We start from the raw sequence: 17795 nt of genomic DNA, 5'->3' as shown, positions 1-17795 counted from the left end.
AGTTTACAGCACAGTTGAGAGAAGGGCATAGAGATTTCCCATATACCTTCTGCCCCAACACATACATAGCCTCCCCATTAGCATCATCCCCCACTAGAATGGTACATATCTTACAATTGGTGAACTACATCAACACATCATTATCACCTAAAGTTCATAGTTCACATTGGGGTTCCCTCTTGGTGTTGCACATTCTAAGGGTTTGGATAAATGTGTAATATGTATTCATCACTGTAGTATTATAAGTAGTTTCTCTGCCCTAAAACTCCTCTGTACTCTGCCTGTTCATCCCTCCCTTCTCCCAGTCCCTGACAACCATTGAACTTTTTACTGTCTCTGTAGTTTTGCCTTTTTCAGAATGTCATATAGTTAGAATCATATAGCATGTAGCCTTTATAAATCAGCTTCATTCCCTTAACAATATGCATTTAAGGTTCCTTCATATATTTTCATGGCTTGCTAGCTCATTTCTTTTTAGCATTGAATAATTTTCCATTGTATGGATGTACCAGTTTTTTCATCCATTCACCTACTGAAGGACATCTTGGCTGCTTTCAGGTTTGGGTAATTATTAATGAAGCTGCTAAAACACCTACATGCAGGTTTTGATGTGGACATGTTTTCAACTCCTTTGGGTAAATACCCAGGAGCACAATTGCATTGATAAGACCAATAATGTTTGACTTGCAGCTGCAGATGCCCGTAGTGGAAAAAACCGCGCCAGTGGTTCGGATGAAGAACAAGATGGGACCAGTGGAATTAACCAGAATGTGGCCCTGGCCATAGCTGGGAATCACTTTAATTTGAAGACAAATGGACCCATGCTGTCTTCCTTGGTATGTTGCACATTTCTCTAGTTTGTTTTTGTTTTGAGTCTTTTCCCATCTTCTGATGGGTTCATTCTTATATTCACCTACCAGAACCCTCCATAGAGTAGGCAGTGAGATTTCTGCCTCTTTGCTCGATGCTGGAACGAGTCACTGTGAGGCTGGCAGCTGTGGAGGGAAATGGTGCAGATGAGGCTACACACAGTCAGACGCAGCAAGAGAATCACAAGTCCAGTTCAGACCGTCTCCATGGTACCAAGATCAAGGCTCAGAAAACCAGGAAAGAGATGAAACTTGGGAAACCTGAGATTATTGCAGAGGATCAAACCAAGGCTCTCTCAGTGGGAGGCTTGAGCTATGTTTATTCTATATATTTATTATTCATACTGTGTCTGCCTCTGAAAAAAGATTGGAGGTCGCTTGATAGAGTGCTTATTAAGCAAAAGACTTCAGCTTTTCTAGGTCCCTGGAGAGCCTAAGCAGTTATCTGGCTCAGTCCCTATGCACAGACTTGGGTCTAAAGAGGGGCTCTCCCTGGAATAAAACCTCTGACTCATGGAGGTGTGATCTCTCTCTGTTTCTTGATGAGCTCTGAATGCCCGTATGTCAAGTCGATTCTCTATCATCCTGCTAATGGAACTGAGCATTTCATTTCAGAGTAGAGTGTATCTGTAAAGGACTCAACTAGGTTCTCTCCTGGAAAGGCAGTATTGAGACCTAACTCATCCATGCTAGATGACTTTCTTCTCATCCCTCCAGTATTTTTAATCTCACATTTCCCCTCCCCACCCTCACCCCCATCCCCAGTAAACCTCCATGAGGTTTGGAGGACGGAGATAAGAAAGAGAATAGACATTTGAGAGTTGACATTACTCATCCTACAGTTTGATAAATATTGTGTTTTATGACCTCCTCCACCTTTCTAATAGCCATCTTAGCAAAGTGAGATGCTTGAGGTGGTGTATGCCTTTTACATTGTTATTTGATCTAAGGGCAAAAGTTCAAATGCCCAAAGCTCATCTATTAGAAGTTATTCCCTGTGAGGTTATATCTAAAGACTTCATGTCTTCTTTTCACTGTACTCAGAAAAACTAAGTAACTTCATAAACCCTATCATTCCCATCCAAAACCAACAACATTTCCTTCCGGTACTTACAAATAGCTCATTGCAAATTCACTACAGTCCATTGGATATTAGCTACATCACATGAACCAAGGGTGCAGCCACATATTGTTCTCTCTGTTGATCTGATGAGTAACAGAAAGTATGCTCAGCACTCTAAAATGAACTCTTATGGCCCGTATACTCAAGCAAGTAGCCTGAGTTCCCACACCCATACCCAGAAAAACATCAATTGTGGTTAAAGTCACATGGATTTGATTAATTGGTTGAGCATATTATGCTTTAGTTCTCTGCTATAAGACTGCTATAAGTTGCCTAGTGTCCAGATTGAAGGAGAAATACTTGGATATCTTAGCATGGGTATCACTGAGATTGGCGGGGGCGGGGTGGGGGGTGGTCAAGGTCCAGGGCAGACCACCAGACCACAATGCTCCTGAGACAGAGAGTGCCCAAAATTATGTGGCTAAAAGCCTGGCTCAGATACAGCCCCAGGTGAGCCTGTTGGCCGATGAACCTGGCCGTGAAAGGCCGAGTTCCTGGAGACAGACCCCAGACAAGTTAGAAGTACAGTTACTGTGTTCTAAGAGATTAATGTCCCTTAAGACTTTCAGTGTTTCTGCTGCTTAACTTCTTCCTCTGCATTTGTCTCCCCATCTGCCTGCTTCCAGCCCTACAAGCAGTACAACATGCTGAATGCCGACACAACCCGAAACCTCATGATCTGCTTCCTCTGGATCATGAAAAATGCAGACCAGAGCCTCATTAGGAAGTGGATTGCTGACCTGCCCTCCATGCAGCTCAGCAGGATTTTAGATCTCCTTTTCATCTGTGTCTCGTGTTTTGAGTACAAGGTAGGTGTGGGGTCGCTCCGTTTTAAACTAGTTCTCATCTCTCAAGGTCCATCCTGTCTTGTCACTGTTCCCTTTTTCTTATTTCTGTATTAAAATCCATAACCTATTTGCATATGCAACACCTATCTGGATATGGTAATTCCTCAGGGAAAGGGCCCTTGCCTTCTGCAGAGAGAACTCCATTCCTGTTAACAAGGCTTTCAGCCATGGGATCCCCCAGAACAGTGTCTCTGTAGAGCACATGTCCGTACTGGCCGACCTCACCTCGGAGTGTTCTGTTGTGAAGAGTGTCCCCGTAGACAGAGATCTCACCAAACGAAACGTCCTTCTTCCTCTGTCCTGTCCAGGGAAAGCCGAGTTCTGACAAAGTCAGTACCCAAGTCCTGCAGAAGTCGAGGGATGTCAAGGCCAGGCTGGAAGAGGCTTTGCTCCGCGGAGAAGGGGCCAGAGGGGAGATGATGCGGCGCCGGGTCCCAGGTGTGTTGGATCCGCCCTTCCCTGTTTTCTGTCAGAGACTTCTGCACCCTTTATGGGAGGAATGCCCTCCCTCCATGAGTAGACACCATCACTTTAGTAAGACACTATGATAGTAAAGACAAGCAGGTTCTGGGATTCTGTGCCTGATGTGTGTCATGTCAGCCCTGTGTCTCTCGAGGGAACGTTGCTTTCCTGCGATCACAGGAACCCCAAAAATGTCCCCAAATGGCATCTTCAGTCTAAAACGTGTCTGTGGTAAAAGATCACCTTCAAGAATGTGAGTCATCGTATGAGACAAATGGTGTCTCTCTCAAGGCTGAAGCCTCTCCACGGGATGTTTGACTTGTCTCCTCGGAGCGTGGTCAATACACGGGGTAGTTCTGGTTTCAAGATCATCTGGCCAAGTCACTCAGGCCACTGTTAGAATGGAACAAATCCTCTCAGGGGCCTCCGAGTGTCCTAGTCCTCCAGAGACCCCACAATACCAGGAATGATCTCAGAGTGGCTGAGCTCATCGCTGTAGACTAGAGTGAAGTGCTCCGGTAGCCTCCGTCTGCTTTACTGAGCTCAAAGTAAAACAGAGCAACAGCTCACCCGATGCGACAATGCAACGGGACACAGTGGTCAGGAACTTGAAGGGAGCTCAGCATTTACATGTGTGATTGGTTACCTTCATTTGACACCCATCCTGTCCTTTCAGTAACTTAGTGAGAAGACCTAGAGTTTCACTGGAAACCTGCGTTCCTGGAAACATGCTCACCGACACTCCAGAAAGGCAGGGGTTCTACTATAGCTCTAGCTTGTCAATCAAAGAGCAAGCCAGCCCAGACATGAACATGGCCTTTGTCTCCTACCAGCATTCAGCATGGACTCTAACCGAGAAGCGGCGCTGAGTCCTCTTAGTTGACCTTGTTACAGAACTTCTGGTTATCTTGGAGGGTTTCGGGCTAATCACATTCCTATCATGCATTTCTTAACTCCTAGGGAATGACCGATTTTCATGCCTAAATGAAAATTTGAGATGGAAGAAGGAGCAGACAAATTGGCGGCAAGCTAATGAGAAGCTAGATAAGTGAGTCACTCAGCAACTTTGTGCTACTTTTACCTAAAGTTCCAAACTGTTTTTCCCAGGCTACTTGTATTACTACATCCTTCCAAGGGTAAGAAAATAAATCATTATGATCTGTGTAAATTCAGTTCATCCAGGGACTCGGTATAATCAAAGGTATAAGGAGTTATGATTTCCAGCTCTTAAACATTTATCACATTGATAAGCATTTAAAGAAAACAACTATTTAGCAATCTCAGATAGCTTAACAACAGCTGCTGATGGGGATAGCACAGGGTACCCAAGACCACATAATTTCAATTTATATTTCCTCTCCAGAAATGTACACAAAAATGTCTATTCAGGGATATTTATATCAGCATTACATAAATTTATTTTTTAATGAGAAACACTCTAAATGCTCAAGAATAGGGAAATATTAGGTTGGCATTAAAATGTTTTGAAATCATTTTAATGACACAGGAAATGCTTATGATATAGTTCAGTAAACAAAAGAAGGATAGACACTTGATTTTAGAGTAGAATCTTAAATCTCTAATTACATGTAGTAAATACATTTTTGAAATATTGGAAAAAAATTTATCATCTTTTCTTTTAATTGTTTTTATTGATTTTTAGAGAGAGAGGAAGGGATAGGGATAGAGAGATAGAAACATTGATGAGAGAGAAACATCATCAATTGGCTGCCTCCTGCATGCCCCCTTCTGGGGATCGAGCCCGCAACCTGGGCATGTGCTCTGACCAGGAATCAAACCAGTGACCTCTTGGTTCATGAGTCAATATTCAACCACATGAGACACATCTGAGGGGGGGAAATTTATCAAAATATTAACAGTGGTTTTCTTTGGGTGATTTTCTTTTAGAAATAATTTATGTTTTCTTCTTTATGCTTTGCTGTATTTCCTACAATGGATGTATTATGGTGTATATTATCGAAAAAAAATACAAAGTAATGAAAGAAGAGACATCCTTCCTTGGTCGCAATATATATATATATATATATATATATATATATATATATCTGCAATCATCTGGATATATGAGGACCATTAAAGTAAATACAGTGTGGCCTTGACTTACGAGTGTCCCTACTAACGAGTTTTTCGAGATACGAGCTCCGTCACGGAACGAATTAAACTCATAAGTCAAGGCCCCACTGTATGTTGAATATATAGCACATGTCTGCTATTCCTCTTAGCAGCAGGTAGCCCAATGAATCCCAGGGTTCACTCAGCAAAACATTGCACAGCTAAAGACACCCCTCACTTGACAAGGCCAAGGAAGGGTAACCCCATGATGTGTGAAGCCCCCAACATAAGGGAGTGGAGGGTGGGGCAGACTTGAGTAGCAAGGTTATTTTGTAAGCAAAAATATAAGTTACTAGCTTTATTGTTGCCACAAGAATGCATCATTCTGGTCCACTTATAGGACTTTTGGGGACCTAATTTATTTTAAAACATTGAACACACTTTTATTATAGATGTTACTTGGAAAGCCCTGTTATTTGGTCTTATTAATAACATCTATTTGTTCTAGGATTTTTATTCTTGCTCTGTGTCCCCTGAACTGGTTTATAAGATATTTGGTTCTGAGAGTCCATAAGTTCTAGCTCAGGCAATGAACAAACCAAAAAATAGTTTTTTAAACATGCATGCAATACAGACTGCACAGGTGGTTAAGACATCCACTGTATGCAATTAAAAGAAGAGCTTACTGAGGCATGTTTTGCTTGGGCTGTGTAAATCGATGTTTTGGGAAACTTTCCCTTTTGCTTGCAGAAACAACACCATACGGAGCCTTCCCGTGCAGGGCCCTCCAATTTTCTCTAGGTCGGTTCTCAGCCCTGAGCTCCCTGGTGGGCTGCTTGCTCACTGTCAGAGCGAACGACTCACCTCTGCAGATTGGGGTGGTATCTTTTTTTCTTTTCTTTTAAGAAACCGTAGTAAAATTGAGCAGCTCGATTTAGAAAACTTTTTTGGAAAACTTTTTGTAATTATGAATAGTGGTGTCTCGCACCATTTTCTTTCAGATCACTTTTCAGTTATTTGGCTCTGTTCCTTCTAGAGCAGTGATTTTCAGCCAGGGCTGTATGTTGGAACCACCAGGGAGCTTTTCAAGCTTCCAGTGCCCAGATGTACTCACGACCAATTAATTCGGAATCTACAGTGGTGGTGCCCAGAAATAAGTATTTGGTAAAACTCCCAGGTGATTCCCTTGTGCAGTCAAATTTGAGAAACACCATTTTAAAGGAATAGTTAATAGGCTTAAAAAAAACAGATTTTTGGTGGTGATGGTTGCATAGCAATATGAATGTATTTAATACCACCGAACAGTACACTTAAAAATGGTTAAGATGATAAATTTTATGTTATGTGTATTTTACCACAATAAAAAATTGGGGAAGAGGGACTAGGATACTCTAGACCTGCAGGTCCAATATAGTAGCCACAGTAGTAGTGTAAGGGGAAAGTACCAGATTTTGAAGATTCGGTACAAGTAAAATAATTTAAAATATCTCATTAGTAAACTTGATATTAGATTTTGAAGACAGTACAAAAAGATGTAAACTATCTCATCAGTAATATTTCTAGTGATTATACATTGACAATATTATTTGATATATTGAGTTAAACAAAATATAATTAATTTCACCTATTTCACTTTGCTTTTGTGTGTGTGTGGCTACTGCAAAGTAGAAAATGACATATGTGGTCCCCGTTATGTTTCTGTTGGATAGCATTGCTCTAAATCTAAACCTATGAGTAAATTTGTAAAAAGTGGTGTTTCTATTTCACTTATTTTACACAAATATTGTCACTCAGAGAATGAGAAAAACAAAACAACATAGGGCAGCTTGGGACCAAAGAGCCTCTCCTAAATGTGAAAAACAAGGAAAATATTTATTCTGAGGCCTGGTGGCATGTGAACAACGGCGCTGCCCCTATTGAGTGACGGGGACTCATGAGCAGCTGGGGATCCAGGGCAAGACTTTTGGGCTCACATCATGACCCGCCTCCCCGCCCCCCACCCCTGTGCTAATATTTTGGCCCCTGGGACACCTTGGGAAAATCCATTCTTTACACTTCCCTTTCCTGGCAACTAAATTTAGATGAGGCAAAATCTCCTTTCCCAGCTTCACTTGGATTTTATGAAAATGGATGAACTAATGTGTACAATGCTCAGAGTCCTTTAAATGAAACCTAGTAGAGAAGGAGCACCAGGCAATTTCCCATTCCCTAGTGCAGTGGTTCTCAACCTTGGCTGCACATTAGAATCACCTGGGAATCTTTTTAAAATCCTCCGAGATGAGGCCCAGAAATCAGGATTTTAAAAAAAGGTTCCCAGGTGATTCTAATGTGCAGCCAAGGTTGAGAACCACTGCCCTAGTGGGTAATAACCAGTAACGAACATCTGGGAGGATGTTAGATGGCCCGCCCCACAGGAATCCAATCCTGCTTCCCATTGGAAAAGGACAAAAGGCCCGCACTTGACTATGCAACCCCAAGGCAGTCTCAGGGAGGTCAAGAGACAGCCTCTTCCCTGACCCCTTTCCTAATCCAGCAGCATCGTTGCCAAATTCACATCACACCCAGTCTCCTCCCTCCCTCCAGTTCCTTGCAGAGGCTGCCCTTGGCTCAGATCTGGAGATGGTTATTCTGCATGAAATGTAGGAATGGCCCCCAAGGCCTTATGCAGCAGTCTGATTGGCTAGCCTCATTGCTAGTAGCAACCAATAATTGCCTTTCTACCCATCTTGTTATTTCTGTAATTGCCATCATTACTTATAATAATGGGGATGAGGATGGCCTGGAGACTCCACCTAGAAAACCTTTTTAACCAGACACCAACCACAAAAGGCATCCTGCACTCCTTCGTTACCCGTGTTGCCGTTGCTCTGTATTCACTCCAATCCGACTCTTCAGAAGATGTCTTTATGCCTTGTTGCATAGATTGCTATCGCTGCGATACAGCCAGGTTTGACATGTGCTCGAATTTGACCTCTTTTTTATTTCTTAGAACAAAGGCAGAGTTAGATCAAGAAGCCTTGATCAGTGGCAATCTAGCGACAGAAGCAAATTTAATCATCCTGGACATGCAGGAAAACATTATCCAGGTGAGGACAACAAACACTTGCTCTATTCAGCATGAACATACTGAAATTTAATAAAGAATTCTTTATAGAAACCTGTAAGAGAAATAAACATGATCCCTAAATGCCTTTTTTGAAAAAATGAAGTTAGGCAGTTTACAATAGTGTCCGACTTACAAATTCCAGAGATAATGAAAATTCTTCAGGCTTCTTTGAACTTGCTATTCACCTGGAGGAGTTAGATGCTTTATAAGCTGACCCTTGTAGTTAAATCTGCCGGAATGTATCAAATTTATAATGTGAATGCTGGGCTTATCATCCAGTATCCAGAATAAGGATGGTAGCTAGGGGTGTTTTTTGGTGGGTCCACTTGAGTTATTGATATCTGGTAGAGGAGCTAAGATTATGACTGGGTTAGATGTAAAAAAGAGTGTGTCTGTTTTGCATACAAATTGGAAAGTAATTTATTTGTGCCATAAACTTGCCGTTTCTGCTGTAGAAAAGTGTAGCATCACTGTGAACAGTAATACAATTCATCACACTCACTTCATCTTCTAAGTGAATGTTTCCCCAAATTACCAAGACATCTAGGTGACAGTGGGTTTTTAGTTAACCTGAAAAATGAGTCCTGACATGTTTCCAGTGAGAAGTCATTAGAGTAGAACTAGTATTGCCTTTTGGAGGCCAGAAGAAGAAAACTTGTTGAAATACAGTGGCACTTTAAATATCCAACTCTTAAGTTGTCCAAAATCAAGGCAATCATTGTACAAAAATAAAAAGTATATGGCATCTTTGATAACTTAAGTGCTTGGCATCACATTGATTATATCCTTACATAACACAACTTTGAGTGCTATATACTTAACGCCAGTCCTCACAATGTATTTGCAATTTTCAAAGAAAGCTGAAACTTGTCATTATCTTTGGTGGTTTTGATCTTACTGTAGCTGATAAACAAGTTCCTTCAGCCCCTATTGTACTGGGAAGCCCACAACTGTGTTTTGAAGCTCAAAAGAAGGCTGTACCTTGTATACAAAGAAAGAACATTGCAAAAGCTATTGCCCGGGATTATAACTTAGTTTAACAACCCAGATATAAACCCCAAATCAACGGGGAGTTTGGGGATAGTTATTTAGATGATATGTGTGGTGCTTTACCAAACCCATAAGCTCTTAGATCAAGAGGAACGGAACTTCAGGTCCCCGTGCTGATTGTCAGAAGCATCTACTTGTGTCTTCACCCCTCAGTTCACAACTCAGGGATTCAGTGATGCTGTTCTGTTCCCCCAGGCAAGCTCGGCTCTGGACTGCAAAGACAGCCTGCTGGGAGGTGTTCTAAGGGTTCTGGTGAATTCTCTGAGCTGTGATCAGAGCACCACCTACCTGACTCACTGCTTTGCAACACTCCGTGCTCTCATTGCCAAGGTAAACGCAAAATGCTTGTTTTCTTACTCCTAATTAAGAGTTAAGATTCTCGTCTAGCGTCAGACGCACAAACCCCACAGCGTCCTGTCTTAAGTGACGCTGCGGTCAAGGTCTTAAGTCTCCCCAGGAAGAAAGCAGATGCACCATGGCGAGGAAAAAAACGGGCTCTCAAACTTGAAACGTGGGCTGAACTGTAGAAATATGGAATGGCCACTCACTGGAGACATCAGAGGAAAAGTCCATTAAGCAACGTTGCCTTTCACCCCTTTTCTTTAATAGTGCCTCTGACTGAGATTGAAGTCCTGTGTGTGACACCCAGCAGTAAGCCTTTCAAAATGTCATGCCATAAAACAACAGAAAGTTTCAGCCAGGGAGAGGTCACTGGGGGAAAAAGAAGACACATGTAATACTTTAAACAATAATTTTAAAAAATAACAGAAAGTTTAGAAATAAATTTCTCTTTCTCGCAGCCTGAAGACTATAGATGTTCCTTACGATGGTCTAAGGCAGTTGGCGTTCTCCGGCTTTACTGCGAGTCTCAGTTGGTGCCTTCCACATGGGATCTTTTCCATTTAGAAAGTGAAACTCTGCTCTCCCTAGCAGGGTCATTTTCTCTTTCTTAGTCACCGGTAATTTTTAGGGAACCCAGTAAGTCAGGATCATCCCTTCAGAGTTGTGACTTTGCCAGTGAATGCAGCCTGGCTAACAACGCAATTAATTACGCAGCCCTATTCCTTGTGGTACGGTTCATAATTAAATCTCAACTCCATCATTTCATTTCATCTTCTGACTCAAGTAGCTCATTATCTTTATGGAGCGATGCATGAACTCTTCCGGGCTTTTTGCTTGTCCAAGCAGATATTTGCATATTTCAACAAGCATCCAGTCCAGAAAGCATATGAAAGTGCCTAATAGCCCCTGTGTCTCTCCTAGTTCGGCGACTTGCTGTTTGAGGAGGAGGTGGAGCAGTGTGCGGACCTGTGTCAGCGAGTGCTGCATCACTGCAGCAGCAGCATGGACGTGACCCGGAGCCAAGCCTGTGCCACCCTCTACCTCCTCATGAGATTCAGTTTTGGAGCCATCAGTGTAAGAGCTCAGACCAGCTGGGTGACCCAGAATCAATAGAGAAAGTCAGTGCAAAACATTGGTTGAGGAAATGTTTGCAGGATTGCAATTTACTTCTTCCTATGCAAAGAAAACAATTGACTATGCAGAGGGAGAGCAGCCTTTGTTTAAATTTGCATCCAAAAATGAACATCAAGACCGATGAATGCAGTGTTTTCTACGTGGGTGTTTCAATAAAAAAATGAATGAATAGATGTAGATTCAAAGCTGTCATCTGTGGGGGTTGGGGGGAATACAACAGGCAGAATAGAGATTCTGAAGAGGTTGTTTTATTTATAAATTCTGGTTGACTGGTTCCATAATGACCCGTGGAAGAGAATTTGAAACTACACCTGAGTTTTCATTGAAGCTTAGCAGCCTTTGGTGCTATTGTATTGCAAAAGAGTCAACTTTTGCTTTAGCTGGTCTAGATATTGATATGTTCTTTTGGAATTTACATTTGTGGTCATGTTCATGAGCATGCTCAAGTGATATTAAAAGATAAATTGGCCCATGGAAGAAAGGCAGGGTCCTCAGACTACATTAGGCATAACTGTTTAAAAGCCATTAGAACATTCCTCAGGGGCCTTTAGAATAGTCATATTTCCCCATGGGCCTGGAAGGGAAGGAGAAACAGAAAGTGGCGGCCTACCCAGAGTTCAGAATCTCAGAAATCCTGGCCCTGGAGATTGTGTTCTTCTGTGCAGTTTAAATAAAGTTCCAAGAAGAAGAATCTTGGCATGAAAGGAGACATCCTGTGACCCACTTTGCAGGAACCTGCCAGCCTGGCAACAGGGAGGCTGCTCAGGCCTCCATGAAAATTTAATGTCAGAGCAACATCCTATTAAGCCATTTAAACAATAATATGAGTCTTGTGCGGAGTATACCTCACATTTTATTGAGAGAAAAGGAGATGATAGTTTCAATGATGAGAGTTATTGGTGTCTGGCTCTACTGCCTTCAATGATCTACTAGCTGAGTGCCTCTTACTGTTCCATCTTTTCTTTTAACTGATGCAGAACTTTGCAAGAGTAAAGATGCAGGTAACCATGTCTCTGGCGTCTTTGGTGGGCAAAGCACAAGACTTTAACGAGGAGCACCTGAGAAAATCCTTGAGGACAATTTTGGCCTATGCAGAAGAGGACAAAGCCATGCAGACCACTCTTTTCCCCACGCAGGTAGGCTGAAGAGCATGCCTTGTCTAATGCATGAGTTGGAGATCAGCCAATAATAATAAATTCATATATATGTGTATGTCTGTGTGTATATGCATATATACATACACTGCAATATATTATATATAAAGTATATAGTTATACATTATATACTTATATATGTAATATATAAATGTCACACACACACACACACACATACATACATACTAGAGGCCCAGTGCACAAATTCGTGCACAGGTGGGGTTCAGCCAGCCCGGCCCATCGGGGTTAAGGGGGGCCGATTAGGGGGCGGGGGCTGGCCCAACACCCTGGTTGAACTCCTGGTCAAACTCCCGGTTGAGGGGACAATTTACCTTTTATTATATAGGATATGTATGTATATATATATATGAAGTGCTCAGGTAGCCTCAGTCTCATTTACTGTGGGTAATGAACATTAAGGATCACAGCTGCCAGTCTGTCTTCCTCTGCTAAGGAAGTTTCAGTCTGTCTTCCTCTGCTAAGGAAGTTTCTGGAATAAAGCATGCTGATTAATGGCAGTGTTGCTGTATGTTATAGATAGATAGATAGATAGATAGATAGATAGAGATATAGAGATATAGAGATATATAATGTAGAACCTAAGCTGACGTCCTAAGCTGTCTCCTACTTGGTATAAACAGCCCTGATGTTCTGGATTATACTTTAGGACTCTTCAGGTTGCAAATAACTGGAACTAGTTCACACTAAATTCTTTTTCACCTGCAAAGGTGAAGGCCACAGAGGATCCAGTCTAGACTCCCCTCCACTGGCAACCTCTCCTCTCCTAGAGAAGCCTGCTCCTGCTGCCCTTGCACTTTCAGTGCAATTCTAACTCATTACCCTGGGCTACAAAGCAAAGATTACTTTTTCTACACCTTTTTGCAGGTTGAGGAACTTCTCTGCAATCTGAATAGCATCCTATATGACACAGTGAAAATGAGGGAATTTCAGGAAGATCCTGAGATGCTTATGGATCTCATGTACAGGTAACCTTCTCTGATGAAATCAAAAGGGTGTCACTTGAGGGTCTAAGGCAGCGGTTCTCAACCTGTGGGTCGCGACCCCTTTGGGGTTGAATGACCCTTTCACAGGGGTCGCCGAAGACCATCGGAAGACACATATTGAATATATAATTACATATTGTTTCTGTGATTAATCACTATGCTTTAATTATGTTCAATTTGTAACAATGAAAATACGTCCTGCATATCAGATATTTACATTACGATTCATAACAGTAACAAAATTGCAGTTATGAAGTAGCAACGAAAATAATTTTATGGTTGGGGGTCACCACAACATGAGAAACTGTATTAAAGGGTCGCGGCATTAGGAAGGTTGAGAACCACTGGTCTAAGGTTTGTCACGTGGAATTCTTATTAATGTTATTATCATAGGCCATGTGGGCACACTGTTTTGGATGATACATCCAAAACTGTTTATAGAAACTGGTAGAAATTAAGTATTCAGAGAGAGTTGATTCATGTACAAGTTATCAGGAAGATCTCCCTAATTTAAAGTAAGATGCCCATTTTATAACACTATCTTCCACTTAGTATAGAGTGAGAGAAAAGAACTATCAACTGTTATATGAATTATTTCTTATGTGTTTTTACTATTATATTCAGACATACAGGTACAGTTTTATTTTAAAAAATCATATTTTACTCTGTAGCTTAAAATTTTGCTTCGCAGTACTGCCTCAGGAGAAACTACTTACAAAGACAAAATCATTCTTCTATGTTGAAATAAGAATGGTAGTACTGCCCTGACCGGTTTGGCTCTGTGGATAGAGCATCGGCCTGGGGACTGAAGGGTCCTGGGTTCGATTCCGGTCAAGGGCATGTACCTTGGTTGTGGGCATATCCCCAGTGGGGGGTGTACAGGAGGCAGCTGATCGATGTTTCTCTCTCATCGATGTTTCTGGCTCTCTATCCCTCTTCCTTCCTCTCTGTAGAAAATCAATAAAATATATATTTTTTAAAAATAATGGTAGTACTTTTGTCTTCTGTTTTTTGAGAGAAAGGAAAGAAAAGGAAGGAAACTGCTAGAGATCCATTAACATAAATATCATTTTATCAGGTCTCTTTTTTCCCATAAAGCTTTAATTAAATGCTGTTCCTTGGGGTCCAAAACACCTTAGACATGGAGTGAAAACAGCTGGGCTGATAAATGTTGGCCTTTTCTCTCATATTCTGAATGTGTAGGTAAACTCTGGGAGGGGAATTTCTTGGGGGGAAAAAAAAAAGTGGCCACACACAGTAGAAAAACAATGTCATTAACCAGTTGTCCTTGAAACGTTCTCACTCTGTCCTCAGAATTGCCAAGAGTTACCAGACGTCTCCCGACCTGCGGCTGACCTGGCTCCAGAACATGGCAGAGAAACACTCCAAGAAGAAGTGCTACACGGAGGCCGCCATGTGCCTGGTGCACGCGGCTGCCTTGGTGGCGGAATATCTGAGCATGCTAGAGGACCACAGCTACCTGCCCGTGGGCAGTGTCAGCTTTCAGGTGTGGGGCACATTCAGCTTTTCCTGCAGGGTAGTGCTTCTCAACTGGGGGCAATCTCCCCCCCCCCCGCCCTCCCCCCCAGTCCAGAGGGCATTTGACAATGTCTGGAGACATTTTTTGATATTACCGTTGGGGAGAGGAGGGAAGGTGCTACTAGCATCTAATAGGTATAAGGCAGGGATGCTGCTAAACGTTCTACAATGCTTAGGATAGCTCCCCCCACAAAGAAGTATCTTGCTCCAAATATCAATAGGGCCAAGGCTAAAAAACCTGCTTTAGTGTATTCTATTTGCCTCTTCTCATTGCTGTACTATCTTGGTTTGTTTGGTTTATTAAATTATTGATTACAATAAGTGCAGAGGCACTTTAGACATTACCAAACACTTTCACATCCGTGACTTCATTTGACCTCCCCACCAACCAGTGAAGCAGGCAGACAGATAAAGAAACTGAGAGAGCGTTTTTTCTAAGTTTATTTAAACGCTTTCTCAGAGACTCATAGTTGGCACGGTATACTGACAACCATGAGAGAATTTTCCAGACATTGTAGAAACGATTTCCCTCATGGCCCATTCCTTGGATTACACTCCCCAACTCTGTAGTATTCCACTCCCTAACCCAAAAATCAAGGAAGAACCAAACTGACATAAGGGAAAAGGGGGGCTGAATTAATATTTTCTCATGATAGGCTGACTATTGCCCATAGTCAGAAAAGGGAGCTTGTCTGCCAGGCTGAAAATTGGTTCAGGCTAGGATGCTAAGAGGCCACTGGGACTGCTCTTGCTAAATGGTTTAACACAGTATTTAGAGGAAACAAAAGTGTTAAGAGTACTTTTCTTTTAAGAAACATAATCTGTAGGAATGACCAACCCTAAAACCATGAACAATATAACGAGTACAGTAATTGAGCCCTTTGCAAGCCAGACTCACAAAGTCATTTACAAGTGTTTGCATTATTCTTGTTTGAACTTACATGATTCGTTTTATAAAAGGCTTTGTTCTCATTATTGTTTTCCAACGTAATTTTGTGATGCCATGTGAACCAGAAAGAGGGGGCAGTTGAGAGTACTTTCACAGGCAGAGAAAATAACTCACTGAATCTGTTGCTAGTGGAGCCAGGAGTTTCTGTTTCCCAGAATACTGTCCACCTGCTAAGCTGGGTATTGCCTCATATTAGTAACTCCTCTTTTCTTATGGTCTTCAATAACAGAAATATTCTATTTTTTTCATTCTCTGCAAGTAAATTATATTCTCAATTCAGAAATAATTGTTATAAAAGCCAAACATTTAATTCTCATCCCATAAAAAATCACATTAGGTTTTTGAATCACAGAAAAGAAAGTTATAAAAATCATTTAGATGTATCTACTTCTTTCATCCAATTTATTTTGGCCACTTGTTATTATCAAGGGTAAATATTATAAGTGATAGACTTTCAGTGCCGAAATCTTTAGATCTATCACTTAGTTTTGAATTGTATTGTCCTCTTTTCTTGTTTCATTAGCTGAACTATTATTCTTTTATACTTTTTCTCAGTTATTCTATTTTATATTTATCACTTTAATAATTGGTAATCCTTACCATTTTAATTTCACCAAGAATTTGGTTGATTTGCTTATAATAAGTCACGCCAAGGTGAGATAGAATAGTTATTCTAGAATCAACAGAAAACTTCACATTGTTCCTGCATTGAGGGGTGCATATAGCTGTATTTTTTAATATTCTTTATCCATTCATTCACTTAGATGATATTTATTAAGCACCTGTTTTGTCCCCATGAACTTTACATTCTCACCAGGGAAAGTGACATCATATAACTATTTCATTCCTTACTTACTTATAATTATAGTTAATGCAATAATAAAGTTGCTATGAATGTTTATAATGTGACCCAGCCTGGAGGTAAAGGAAAAACTCAGAAGGACAAGGAAGGCAAAGGGGAGGGCAGAAGGAACTGAGAAGTGCGAGGTCTTCATGATACACAGAACATGGTGAATTAGGTGTTCTCAGCTACAGAAGAGAAGCCAAATTATGTTGATGCCTTTGAGCCAATTTTCTCTCAAATGAGACATACCACATCCATTTGGAAATATATGCTTGCAGGGATGGAACACCTAACCCACAGTGACAGAAGGAAAAAATGGAATTTATCAGCTAGCATGGGGCTGTAGCACCTGCCAAACTGAACCTAAGGACCCAAACAATGTCATCAGAACTCAGTGTCAAAACCATTTCCTGCCTCTGCTTTCTATTATGTCACCTTCATTCTTCACAGGCTTCCCACACTCATTGAGAAACACTTAGGCTTACATCTTCCCAGGTTCAAGTCCAGGAGAATAGACAGATGCCTCATTCCTAGCAGTTGCTGAGAAAGCCTCAGTGCATCTTATTGGTTCTGACGGGATCGTGTTCTCATGCCTGAACCAATCAGAATGGCCAGAGGAATGGAATGAGAAGTGGAATTGGCTGGGCCAGAGTTGAGGTCCACACCTGAAGTTATGGATGGTTTTCCAGGAGGCTTTACTGTGTAGAAGGATGAAGGAATTCTGGCAGCATTAACAACAGATGTTCAGTGTTGAGTTCTTAGATGCTTTGTGCTTTAGTTTTCAACCTTGTTATGCTCCAATAAAATTGAATTTGGGGGGAGGTGGGAGCAGTTAGAGATCAACCAAAGGACTTGTATGCATGCATATTAGCATAATGAATGGACACAGACACTGGGGCGGTGGGTGCTTGCCCTCGGGGGTGGGAATGGCTGAGGGGGGACGATCAGGGAAAAAGGACACATGTAAAACTTTAGACAATAAAAAAAAAGATTAAAAAATTGAATTTTTGGAAAAGAATTGTAAACTAGAGATAAATAAATCTGTGAAAGAGAAATAACTTTGACACCACTGAATTCTACAAAACTGAGATCATTGAAATGCTATGCCCCAGAGTACAATATTTACTCCACAAATGTAGATATGGATGCAGTCTCAGATACTGCTGTTACTGTTACCTCCTAATTCTGAAGCCAGGAAAGTCTGCCCAAAATCTTTTTCCTATGACTACAGTTAATAAAGCTATATAACTTCAGATCTGTTCCTCTGCATGTAGGAAATTGCATACAGTACTAATAGT

General features: G+C 41.4%; 1 protein-coding gene across 4 annotated transcripts in view; it reads left to right on the top strand.

The window, feature by feature from the left end:
• Window positions 1-17795, top strand: part of DOCK8 (dedicator of cytokinesis 8) — a 146553-nt gene that overhangs the window by 108296 nt on the left and 20462 nt on the right. For all 4 annotated transcript variants that reach the window (XM_023764567.1, XM_023764565.1, XM_023764566.1 and 1 more), the window contains 10 exons: window positions 691-836; window positions 2619-2801; window positions 3149-3278; window positions 4263-4350; window positions 8365-8461; window positions 9727-9861; window positions 10795-10947; window positions 11985-12143; window positions 13047-13147; window positions 14480-14672. In XM_023764567.1, the coding sequence (XP_023620335.1) occupies window positions 691-836; window positions 2619-2801; window positions 3149-3278; window positions 4263-4350; window positions 8365-8461; window positions 9727-9861; window positions 10795-10947; window positions 11985-12143; window positions 13047-13147; window positions 14480-14672 (1385 nt within the window). The remainder of the gene's footprint in view (window positions 1-690; window positions 837-2618; window positions 2802-3148; window positions 3279-4262; window positions 4351-8364; window positions 8462-9726; window positions 9862-10794; window positions 10948-11984; window positions 12144-13046; window positions 13148-14479; window positions 14673-17795) is intronic.

The sequence above is a fragment of the Myotis lucifugus genome, unplaced genomic scaffold (assembly GCF_000147115.1).
Source record: "Myotis lucifugus unplaced genomic scaffold, Myoluc2.0 scaffold_337, whole genome shotgun sequence".
Classification (NCBI taxonomy): Eukaryota; Metazoa; Chordata; class Mammalia; order Chiroptera; family Vespertilionidae; genus Myotis; species Myotis lucifugus.
This window is presented reverse-complemented; position numbering and strand designations above follow the sequence as displayed.